General features: G+C 50.5%; 1 protein-coding gene across 1 annotated transcript in view; it reads left to right on the top strand.

The window, feature by feature from the left end:
- The first annotated feature begins 6988 nt into the window (after window positions 1–6988).
- FMNL2 (formin like 2) overlaps window positions 6989–12508 on the top strand; it is a 72673-nt gene continuing 67153 nt past the window's right edge. The window contains 3 exon segments of the mRNA XM_026852537.1: window positions 6989–7013; window positions 7528–7598; window positions 9804–9887. Of these exon segments, the coding sequence (XP_026708338.1) occupies window positions 6989–7013; window positions 7528–7598; window positions 9804–9887 (180 nt within the window).

Here is a 12508-nt window from a genome sequence, read left to right on the forward strand (position 1 = left end):
TCAGTGGTGAATTAGTGAGGTTTCAGCTTTTCCACAATGTGAAGTGCATTAGGCCGAGTCTGAATTTTTGAAAGGAACAAACATCTTTGTGGTAGCCGCCATTGTGCTTGGCCACCAAAACCTCTGAGAGGTTTCCCAGATGAAGTTGCGGCGGTCTCGGAGGCATCGTGACAGCCCCACGCAAGGGCAAAGGGGTTTTGACCCAGGACATGAGCTATGGCTGCGTGGGGACGAGCCCACAGTGGCGGGGAGGAAACGCCGAGATTCCCGCTCACGCCGGCAGCTTCGTGCGCAGCAGCGTTAAACGTCTCCGTGTCGGTGCTGTCGTCGGTACAACGCCGTGCGGGTATTTGTAACGTGGGGATTAACCTCTGCGAAGAGCTTTGGAATGAAATGCTAATTTATTCTAAATATGCAAATGTCAGTGCTGATAAAACAAGTGGGGAAGCAAACTGAAAAGCAGCACGTGGAAGCTCAGAGGAGGGGTGATGAGCGTGGCCAGGCGTGGAGGGGATGGAAAGTCGTGGAGAACTGTGGTGATGGTAAAACGCTGGTGTTGGAACAAGTTTCTTGGCACTCGAGTGCCAGCCGTGGCTGTGGACATCGTCCACTACCGTCACGTGGGGCAGGGACCCCTCGGCTCTTGCTGGGAGCGTCTCTGGGCCGCGCTCCGGCAGGATTCAGGGCTGACGTGCTGCCAGCAGAACCGCTGCTAGCGGGGCCGTTTGTCTGTAAACACCCAGGAGGTGCCTGACCTCCCAAGAAGTATTTACCCTTCCCTGCCACTGGATTTCTGGATGGTTTAGTCCTTCCTCATCTGCTGGGGAACCGCAGGTACTCCCAGCAGTTTCTGGACCCCTTCAATGTATGAAGTAGACGTTGCTGGACGACCTCGTCAGCCCCACTGAGGTGTACGTGGGGAATCGCAGCTCAAAGAATTTGCCTTGTTTTTCCTAATCACGTTTCTGGGGATGAGCCTGGTGTGAGTGGCCCCGCCGCACCCTGGGCCGTGATGACCACCCCCGCCACAGGCCGTGTACCCTGAGCTGGGGACGCTGCAGCCCCCAGCAGGTCACCCTGTGCTGGAGCCTGCTCCTGTTCTTCGCACTGCAGAGCCGGGGTGTGTTCAGGGGGAGAAGGACTCATGCAGCGAGAGCACTGGTATTTTTAGATCAAAGACCAATTTAATAAAAAAAAAAAAAAACCAAAAAAGAAAGAGGATTAGAACAATAAGTACATTTAATTTTAGACTAGCTTGGATTCCTCATAAAGTCAACGAACTTTGAGATTGTTTCACTTGCCTCTAGCTTTCCTAAATAAACACACCGTAGCAGGACTGAGAAGTTAAGTAGCACAGAAAATTGCAAGAAGTTAAATTTTAATATTGTAGAAGAATATTAAGGGCTCTTTTACAGGCCAGATCCTGGAATTAAATTTAATACCGCACAAAAGTATCAAGGGTTGTTTTAGTAGGCAGCTACTGAAGTTAGCAATAGCCTTTTTTTTCCCTTTCCCTTGGAGTTAGGGACAGGGTGAGGGATGGGACAAGGGGGGCTCCTCCTGGGCAGTGCTGTGAGCTGACCGTCTGCAGCAATGGCAGATGAGGTGGGTTTGGGGCCAAGGTTGAGTTCTTAGGAGTTTTACCCCAGGTTGAACACACCTGATTGCCACCAACCTCCTGAATTGTGGCCTTGGGTGATCTACTTGGTGTGTGTTTCACCTGGGGAGTGTTTCGAGATGAAGGATGCTGTGCCAAGGCTTTTAGATCTTGTAGACCTTTAGTAGACCTCAGGTCAGGAGTAACTTCAGTGCATAGGATGAGTAAGGAGGTCTCACTCGTGATGGCTTCATGGCCCCGACTCAACATTCTTTCCAGAAGGGGCTGTTGGGCGGTGGAAGGGGCTGCCCAGGGAGGTGGTGGAGTCCCCATCCCTGTTTCCAACCTAGATGATTCTGTGCACATAACCAGCCACTGTTTCCTCTGGAGGGGGTTATCTCAGTAGAGGACAGAGCTGAGGAGGGGCAAATCATCCTGCATTACTTGAGCCTTAAGGGTTGAGTACAAAACCCTGGCTTGGGGCTGCTGCCCACGCATCCTCTGTTCAGTAAAGATGTCTCTTTGTAGCATTATAAACTGGTTTCACACCGACTAAATTTAGAAAATGCAACGGAACATTCACAAACTCAGAAATTGTATGTACCTGACAGTGAAGGATCCCTTAGGATTCAGATCTGAACTGTGTGTTATATTGCTTTCCATTCTCTTTTTTATTATTTTTGGAACTTGGTTACTTTTGGATCCTCATTTCTGGGAAGACGTAGGCACCTCACAGTGCCAAGAAGTAAACCTGGATCCACTCAGGAGCTGGTGTTTCGTTCTCAGGGTTGCTCTAGCCAGGGAAGGGGGCTGCTCTTTCTCAGTTTTACGAAGGTGGAGGTATGGATTTGACTTATGAACCAATTTTGAATTTACTTTGAAAGAACTCACTAGATATTAATAAAATCTTAAAATAGTTCAGGCTGTGCCTTAAAACAGCCCTGACTGTAATACAGAAAAAATTAAGATTGCAGCTCATCATGGTGGAGGCAGTGGAGATAAAACCAGGAAAGCGGGAGGCTAAAGGCAATGGACATGGCAGTTAGGAAGCTCTGCAAGGAATTGAGAAGTTCAACTGAAGAGCTGGAGAATAAACTCACATTAGGAAATCCTAGGTGAGGATGGGGGGTCCCTGAAGTCTGCAATTGCTGGAGGAACGAGCAGAGCTTTGATGTCGGTATGTAAATCTGAATCTAATTTACAAGGGCCAAGAATATTGTTTTAAATGTATTAATGCCTGATCTTTATCATCAATGCTGTTGTGAAGCCAAAAACTACCCAGGTTTGTTTTTCTGTGTCTCTGGTAGTAGTGCAAGTCAGGAATAATCTCAGTCAGAGGAAGGGCGGGAGGAGAAAGCGAGCTGGGAATTAGGTCTCAGGAATACACTCTGCCATGTCTCCTGGAGGAGTGGTGTTAACCCGCGCCCTTCCCTGCCACGCTGGGCAGAGATGCTCTGGTCCCACAGAAAGTTTTCTTGGATCCCTGTATTTCATTTAAAGTTAACGGCGTCATTATGGAAGGGGGAACTTCAACTCTTTGCTGAAGCAGCTTTTAAATGTTGCCTTCTTCCAGCTCTGAAGTTCGCAGCCTTGCCGTGCCAGGCTGAGCTTTGCCTGGAGTGATGCAGGGCTGGCTTTTCCATCACCATCCAGCGGCTGGGAGTAGGCTGGTGGAAACATCTCCTGTTTTAGGGGTACACATGCTCCGATGGGCTCACTAACTCATTCAGGGCTGTTCATGGGGAAAAAGTGGATCGAGAGGGCGCTGTCGTGTTTGTTGCATTAATGTCATGATTCATACATAAAAGGGTTTTAGACTAAAAGATGATAAGATTAATAACCAACAGCCTAATGCTATTAATTAGCAATGCTTTTGAGTCAGTCAAGTTGCTGCTACGCTTGTTTTCCAAAACACTGAGCCATTTAATTCTCATTAAGATGAGGAATAAGTTGAAAAAAATACAGCTCAGTCATCCCACCAGCAGCATCCAGTGTGACCTGGGCTGCAGTTCGACCTTGTAGTTGCGTGCTGGGCTTTCCTCAGCAAAACCACAAATGCTGCTGAACGCTTTGGTATTTCTGTAACATGAATAAACTCAGCCAGGTGGGCGCTTTATCCCTCTGCAGCATGTGGCTACTATTTTAGCATTTTCTCCAGATAACACTGATAATAACGTGGTGCTGCGGGAGTGCGTTGTCCCCAAGGCCAGGGGCCCCCACGCGTGGCCATCAATGGCTCTGTGGGCCGAGCCAGTGCCCCCCTTTTCCATGAAGGGGGACAGTGTGAGATTTCCAAGGGTTCAAGGCCAAGGGCAAAGCCAAGCGCCATGGCAGTGATGCCCACTCTTGTAAGCTGGTCTACAAAAGGAGACTTTAGTACCAAAAAGTGGAAGGGGAGGCTATGGCGTTTCCATAGTCAGTTCTGTCAAGTTGAAACTGGTTTTCCATGGAGACTTCTGGAGGACAGAGGGAGGAAGGTTACAAAAGCCAGCACAAAGTTTGATCAGTTTTGAAGAGGGCAGTGAAAAGCAACCACAGCTTTTACCTTGAGTTACGGAATAGTTCAGCTCTATATAATCAGCCATGTTTAGTGTCGCTCTCTTTTTTTGGGGACGTGAAGTGCAAAGCTGAGATGCCTGACTAGTGTCCTGCCTTCCTCTGGCTGCTCGCGGCCAGAGGATAACTCTGCTGCCTGGGCAAGAGAGAGTGTTTTCCTGCCCCGTGCTGGACCTCTGCTCGCGCTGTCACACCGAGACGGGTGAAATCATCTCCTCAGGATGAGGCTCAATCTCGCCGCGACCTGGTACGCAGCGCCGATACCGAGTCATCTGGCCCCGTGCTGCGGAGACGCTGTCGGGGCTGCCAGTTTGGATGGAGCTGGGCTTTATTTCATAGGTTAAAAATACATATATTTCCTTGATGCGCTGTTGGTTTATTTTTAACTCTTAAGCAATTTAATATTTTGTAGGTCTGCTAGTATTTCCCTCAGTTTTCCATCTGCTACTGTGATTAAGTTCTAGCTTTATAATGCAACCCGGAGCAAACGGAATGGAAACCTTACCTATATTATTTGGCACATAACAGTAGACATGAATAACTTTGGAATTTGTGGGGAAAAAGAGAAGTTATGTGCTTTTGGAGCCAAAATATGATTGGAAACGGGCCCTTGCAGACAGCACGATGCCGAGTAGGATCTAGCTGCGGTTACTTTAGAGTGCAGTGCTCCAGGTTGCGTTTGTAGGTGTTTCTGAGGAGTCGGAAACATCACTGGGAGGCTGTAAAGCAGTGGTGCGCACCAATTTCCTATTGCCTCGCCGACATCGAGGCAGAATGATGTGCCAGAGGTTTGCTGCTGCTTTTTTTTTTTTTTTCTCTTCAGTCCTAGAAGTGGTGTGATGTAATGGAAATTTGCACTATGGTGAGGGAGATGGGACTCATTTCCTAAGGCTGTGAATCTGTGGGTGGAAGGAGTGGAGTGGCCATTGTGCCACTGTGCAGTTTGTCAGATTTATGGCACTGACTTAAAAATATTTTTAGTCTAGATCACGTTCAGTATGAGCCATGCAGGCGTGTGTGCCGGGCCAGCCGGGGATGGGGATGGGGAGCAGTGGGTTACAAGACAGCAGAGCTGCTTCAGCTGCTGTTGCCACTACAAGAAACGATGTTTTCTGGCCTAAAAGGGGATCTAGATTGAAGGTGGGTATCCATTGTGAAGGTGCAGCTCTTCCTGGGCTGGTGGAGGTCTGCTCTGCTGGCAAAGGGCCCCCGGCTGCATAAGTGCTGATGGTGACACGGGATGGTGAAGGATAACCTGGCTGGGAACAGAGAGAGAGCGTGGGGCCATCCCTTCTGGCAACAGCAGGGATTTAGATTGTATCAGGAGAGGAATAGTTATGACATCAGAGGCCTTCAGAGTATGAACTCTAATAGGGTAAAGATGGAAAGAGAAATCACAGGTCATAGACCTGTAGTTAACTGAAAAACGCTGGTATGTGTGAAGCCGGTAGTCATAAAAGCTGGAAGTGGCAGGAGACGTTTGTGAGTCATTTCACTGATCCACAGAGAACAAGAAATCCAGACTCCTAATTCATCTGGTTAGTTATGACTAGAGTCAAAACTATTGCAACCCGTAAGGTCAAGCCACGCCAATTCAGTAGCCTTCTTTGCCATAGTTACTGATGCAACAACTAAAGGTTGTGCAATTAGATACAGCACAGGCGGATTTCAGAAAGCCAGTTGGTGTAGTGCCCTGTATAAAGAAAACTTATTCCTTCCCATTTAAGTAAAAATACCATGGTTAAGAGACTAGTTTTCCAGCAGGGAATGTTGTTAACACTAAGACCAACTGAAGAGCAGCATTAGTCCAGGTTTTAGAGGAGGTATGATCTACACCTGTGTTGTTTTGTATGAAGAAACAAGGGTCATTGGTGCGGCTGTTTGATGGGGTCAGGCGTGCTGGGGCACCGGCCTGGAGGTGGAGGGACAGGGACAGGGAGCTCTGGGGGATCAGGAGATCCAATTCAGCAGATGTCTCGTAGATGGGGAGAAGGGAACAAACCCCCACGACAAGCAGAGAGCCTCAGGTTGTGAGTGAGAACCTCCTGTGACGTTTTCCAGTAAATGAGTGCAATCGGATCCAGTTGCTGAGAAAAGACATTGAAACTGCTTTGTGTATAAAATGTAAAAGTTAATGTCAAACTGACTCTGCCAGTGTGAAAAGCCCTGGGCCAAGTGCATTCCCTCCCCATCCGAGTGCATTCCCTCCTGCCACCTGAGTGGTGAGGCCAGAGAGGCAGCAGGCAGCAGAAATAGTTTCCTTCCAGAAGAGATGGAGGAAGGGGTTAGAGGGGCTGCTGGTGTGGCCTGCTGTGGTTTGTCTCAGCCCAGGGTCCTCTCCATAGCATCGTAATGGACTCGTACACAAGCAGGTTTCAAAAACGTTTAAATCTCTTACTGAGAAGTGAGTAGGTGCAAATCACCCGCTGCTTACACACGGGGATTTGGACCTGGTCGCACATGATGTGTTCATCAATAACTCTACCTGTCGGACCAAGGTATCTGAAGTGAGGTGCAGTAATTGTTGAAAAACATGATTGTGTGCAGCAAAACGGCGCAGAGCGAAGGAGTTCACATTTCAGAATGAGATCAGATTTAATTCATTTTGAAGTGAGATCACTGGAACCTGCTGCCTGGGTCTTGTTTTCCCTGTTTCAGGCTTTCATCCATGCTGAACTCTTGCCATGACTGAATTCTGCAAAGGTTTCCAGGCAGGTTTCTTGTCCGAGCGCCAGCCTGGTTGGCTAAGCTGATTAGCTGTAAGAAGATCAGAGTTTGACAAAGGGGTGTAGGTAAACAGTGAAGCTTTTCCTACAGCTGAGATTTAGAGCAGCTATGAAATATGTTTGCATCCTCAGAGGTAAGGAATGGTGCTTGAAGAAGCCCCAGGAAAAATACCAAGAATCGCATTAAAATGGTGAGTAGAACTGATAAGGTACATGATGAGACTGAGAGGAGAATCAAGTGCAGATATGATCGCAGCCTATAAATACTGTCAACATGACAGCACAGATGAGCTAAGGGAAGAGTATTTGTTATCTGATGGAACACAAGCTTTAGGAAGAGCAGTCATCACAGCAGCAGGGCGGTGAGGGGATCCCCAGGAGCGGGTGACGCTCCCCAGCTGGGATGGAGGGAGATAACGTGTTGTGGGCTGATAGCAAATACGTCTGCAACAGGCAGACGGTGGGATCGGCTGGAGACCCGCGCTGGCCTCGCCTCCCTCGGTGGGCCTGTGTGGACCAGGAGGTGTGAGCCCTGGGGTCCACACTGTTCCTGGTAAGGAGACGTGTTAGCTGTCACACCAAAGATGTGAAAGACGGTGTTTGGGGTGTGAGCCACGGTTCCTACCTGTGCTCCTCCCATGCTTTCAGGGAGGCAGAGCGTGGTGGTGCCAGGGAAGGTGGTGGCTGCATCGTGCCAGGGCTCCCGGGGGCGCCCTCGGGTGAGGGGGACCCCTGCGCTGAGCCTCAGGCGTGGCGGGCCCGGGGAAGGCAGATGGCAGCAGCAGCACCCACTCCTCCACCCTTCCTCCTCGCAGCTATCACTGCCCCTGGGCAGGGACGCCCCATCCGCTCCTGCCTCACACCTGAGCCCTCCTGGTGTCCAGCCTGGGCTGCACGAGTAAACCCAGGGAGAGGGAGATGTGAAAGTGCTGTCTGTGAGGGAGCTGAGTCAGGAGCAGCCCCGGCCCTGTGGCTGCCTCCCCCCAGGGCTGAGCTGGGCTTAGCTGGTCTGGGAGTCAGCCTGGACTGTGCGTTAGCAAGGCAGCCAAGGCACAAAAGCCCTGGGGAGGTGGAGGGAAAGGTACTCCCGCATCCTACCCAAGGGCTGCAATACAAGTGGGGAAAGCCTTGTCTTTGCAGTGAGGATGTAGGGCTCAGCCACCCAGGAATTGTTGGAGAGCTTTGCCGTGGATGCCAGCCACTGGCAGTTAACCTCTCAGCTCTCCTTCAACACCTGTCACCCCCCAGAGCTCGTCGTGGTGCCTGCTGGTGCAGTCAGTGCTGGAGTCACCATCCCCACAGCTCAGGGATTGCCCTTGGCACCTGTGGTCCCTGTTTGGGGACTCGAATTTTGATTTTATAGTGTGCCATACAGGGTGAGCAGACGGGTGTCAGCGGGCTGGGCTGATGGTAACAGATGCTCTTGTTGGGGTTGGGCAGTTTGGGCTGTCCGCGTCCCTCCTCTTCGTTACCTGGGACAGAGTTTGGGTGAGGAAATGGAGGAGGTCTGGGCCCTGGGCTGTGTGAGTCTGGCTGTAGCAGACAGTGTTTCTGAGGATCCCCAGGACAACCTGCTTTTCGTAAAGCTGTAAAACGACCTACTGCACAGGTTGTGAAGATGTGTGCTTCTAGAGCAGGGTGTTTCAGTACCTAAACGCTGATTTATTGATTTCTTCTTCTTCACTGAAGTTTTGTTTAACAACCTTCAGTTCTGGTCTCTTTTTGTGCCTCCGCAGCCTTTTTTAAAATGAAAGGTGGAAGGGCTGTGCCTGCTGGTGCTGGAGTGTGCGCAGCACTGGCCTGACCCGCCTGCGCTGTGCTGTGCTTCGCTCCCCTCCCAGCAGCGGGCTGGCACAGCCTGCCAGAGCTTTGTGGTCCTGAAGGGTTGGCTGGGGATAACTTGGCTGGGCTGGGAATTTGAGAGTTGGAGTTGGAGAGGTGCTGGACACCAAGAGGTGCTGGAGTTGGAGAGGTGCTGGAGACGGGGAGGTGCTGGACTCCAAGAGGTGCTTAGCAGGTTTTTCGTTCAGCCACTTCGCCTTGCTGCGTGCGAACTGCTGGGTTGATAGGGAGACTCTCCAGACTTGGTGTTTGCGAAGCTCTCGAGGCGTTCCCGGGTTCTCAGTTACGCTGTGCATTTAGAGACGTTTAGAAAAACTGCCTTGGGAGAGCAAATGGCCAGCCTGCGCCGCCCTACCCCAGGCAACTGCCCATGGAAAGATAGCTCAGCTGACATCAAAGGAGCCACCAAACGATAGGCATCGTCTAATTGCTGCCTCTCCCCTGCCTTCTGACTCCGTCCTGCAGGTCGGCGGGATCCTTATCTTTGCCTGTGCGAGTCGCACAGCGTCCCGAGGGGCAGCAGCAGTCCTGCCTCCTGCATCACTGTTATCTACACGAGGTTGCGTGCGGTGATTTTTAGAAGCCCGAATGGCATCCTACTGTTGAAATGAAATGAAATGGCATTTCAGGATATTGGGGAGAGAATTGACCTTCTGCAGTCCCCAGCCTGCAGATGGAGGATGTGTTTCCCTCAGGGGTGTGCTCCGGCGGGGGCAGATGGAGGGAGGAGGGATGTGGTGACCGCAGGGACCCGTCTAGGGGGGAAGGTGGTTCCTGTGCCGTGGCGGTGTGGGGAAGCCCCATCCTCTCCTCTGCACAGAGGTGGCTGGTCCTGACCTCCAGTCGCTCACCTCCTGCATCCCAGGCACCCAGCCCTGCCCTTTGGTGCTTTGTGACTCATGGGCGCTTTTTGGGGCAAAGATGACATTTAGAGGAAATGTTTCTGAATAACCCTGTCAACTGGAATTCACATAAAACAATTAAAGCGACCGCAGCCACGTTGCCTTGGTTTGCTCATGTCTGACTCCACTGGAGCCTGAGCCCTCTGTGGTCCCTCACGTTTACTTTCTCTTTCTCCACAGAATGCGATGAACTTGCCGCCCGACAAAGCCCGGCTGCTGCGGCAGTACGACAACGAGAAGAAGTGGGAGCTCATCTGTGACCAGGTAAGGCGGCCGGCGGGGGGGCTTTTGTCAGACATCCCCTTGAGAGCACCGCCTGGCTTTCATCAGCACTCTCCCTGGGCTTCAAAAGGGACTTTGCACAGGACAAGTATTTGAGTAGTTCAGACACTCATTTCTTTGGCATTATGCTCCGTTAGTGGTAACAACTCACTGAAGCCTTGCAATAATAATCCCCTTTTTTGCCACAGAGGGATATTTCCTTCCCCTCTTACCATCACCCCTGGGCTCGTTTCCTCTGGGAGGTTGAACGCTGCTTATTTTGCCTGGCACGGCCTCGAAGAGCCAGACCTTCAGTCACCTCTCAGTGAGCGCTTTGAGTTGGTCTGCCTTGACCTCTGTAACACCAACGAACGGTCTCGATCCAGGGGGCATTTGGCTTTCTGCATCACGAGCCATTGGCGCAGTCGGTGGGAGCTGTTGCCTTCGGGGGGAGGCGCCTGGGGATGCAGCCTGGCCCCCCCCTTGGCCTCCAGAGGCTGAGCAGCAACCTCGGATTAAGCAGCACCATATGCTGGGGCATCTTTGGTGTGCGCGCTCTGCTGGGACGTGCAGACTTGGCAGCAATATGGAACAATTAACAGGTTGGCTCTGCCATGGCAAATGAACAGAAATGGCATTATTTAGAGAAAGTGAAGGCTGCAGAAGGTAGGATGTGCATTTGTGAGCCAACAGCAAAATCTGGTTCTGCCAGAAACTTCAAAAGTAATCGCTAATGAAAAAAATTGATCCAGAAAGTAGGATATTTCCTTGGAATGGGAATGCAGCAGTACCAGGATGAGAGTTTGGCAGAAGGTACAGTCATGCTGTCAGGTCAGGAACATTTTAATAAATAAGTTTCTGGGATGTTTCTTGCTTAGCTATTACAGTGGTGGAGCCTCTGATAAAATCGCTACCTTTGAGTAAAGCTGAATAAAGAATTACTTACTTTTTTTTCCATGAGTTTTCTGTGCAGAGAATGTAAAGCATTGAGCTATTTAAAGTTTTGGTTTAGTGAGACACTGAACAAATTGCTTAATCTGCTGTGAGTGATTTGTTTCATGGATGTTTGCCTAGAGCGTGCACCCTCCGAGCGTGCACGTATGAGTGTGAGCTTCGCGCCGGAGCCTGCGCGTTGTCTTTGCGTGGAGTTGGCAGAGGGGCAGGCAGGAGCAGTTAGATCATCGCCTCGATGTGCAAACTCCCACCTCGGAGCTGATCCACCCTCTGCAACGTGCAGCTGCTGATGATTCACTCCTCAACTTTACAGCAAGAGAAGGAGGGGTGAGCAGATGGAAACGCGGCAAGGAAATTTGCAATCTGGAGTAATCACGGATCTTAACAGCTCTTTGCACGACACGTGCGTCCCCTCCTCCCCGGGTTGGGATGAGCCTGCTTCCTCTTGCTGTGAGAGTTTAGCAGGACTGTTGTCACCAGCACTGTGGGGTCCTGATGGGGACAGGAGGTGATGGATGTGCTGCCCTTCCATGGCCGGCCGAGGGGGGGTGTCGGGGTAGTAAGGGCTGTGTATGGGGGATCTGTGGCAGCTCCCCAGCCGTGCTGGCGGGTGCGTGCCAGCTGCTCTAAATTAGAGCAGCCTGAAGCAGGTGTCTATAAAAGCACCATCATACACCATATGGGGTGTGAAATATTTATATCTGTCCACATCATTATGGTGCGTGGCTAAAAGTACTTCCAGGAATAGATTTCATACAGAATGTATGTTTTTAGTGTGGATGCAAATTTTAACTGCTGTTTCCTATTGGTACCACTCGTTACACCATTTTCACCTGGTTTTGCTTAGTGAAGGACGGAGGATGTAAATGAATGTAACAGCTCGAGGAGATGAACTCCTCTCACCCTGTTATGCTGGTTTTCAATTTCTGTCTGAAAGGAAAAAGTGTCCAGAGGTTGCTCTTAAATGATGTTTTCTAAATAGTCTGTAAAGCAGATGCTGGCCGTTGGAGTGTGAAACATTTTGAGAATATTAGGGGAGCGTATTCGGCCCCCAAAATGAACTCTTATTTTTGCAGAAGTGAGATTAACAAAAGGGCTGCCACTCTCATGATAATGATGGTAATAATAATAGCAATGACAGCAATAAAACCAACAATAATAAGAATCTGTAGGATTGTGCACGTTGTAGCGAATCACAGTCAGGGTTGCTGGGCTGGTTGCAGAGAACTCATCATGCCGCATGGTATTTTCAGTTTCTTTGTCTATAAACCTCACAAGTCATTGAAGCGTTGCTGCTGATTTCTTGAAAGTTTGCTCCCACCTGTCTGGCTTGGTGTACAAGGAGGAGGAGCAGAGCAAAGCCAGTAAAACTGTTGCCCATCCCGGGGAGGGCCGAGCGGTGGTCGCCTGGGGGTGAGTGTTGGGAAGGATCCCGGCAGGAGGAGGATATGGTGTCCCAGCATGAGGAGCCACCCTTTTGGTGTACTCTAGGCCTCCTGCCATGGGGCGTCACAGAGGGGGCACGGATGCTGAGGGAAGAGGTTGGGGACATCTTGCAAAGTTCTTCATTGCCCTCTAATGGCAAATTGTGGCAGGGGCATCACCATGTCCTCATCTTTGGAGACACTGGAGGTGTGTGGGGGGAATAATTAAACTGGAAGTTGCATGGT

This window comes from Athene cunicularia (genome assembly GCF_003259725.1).
Source record: "Athene cunicularia isolate RWA chromosome 7 unlocalized genomic scaffold, athCun1 chr7_part1, whole genome shotgun sequence".
Taxonomy (NCBI): Eukaryota; Metazoa; Chordata; class Aves; order Strigiformes; family Strigidae; genus Athene; species Athene cunicularia.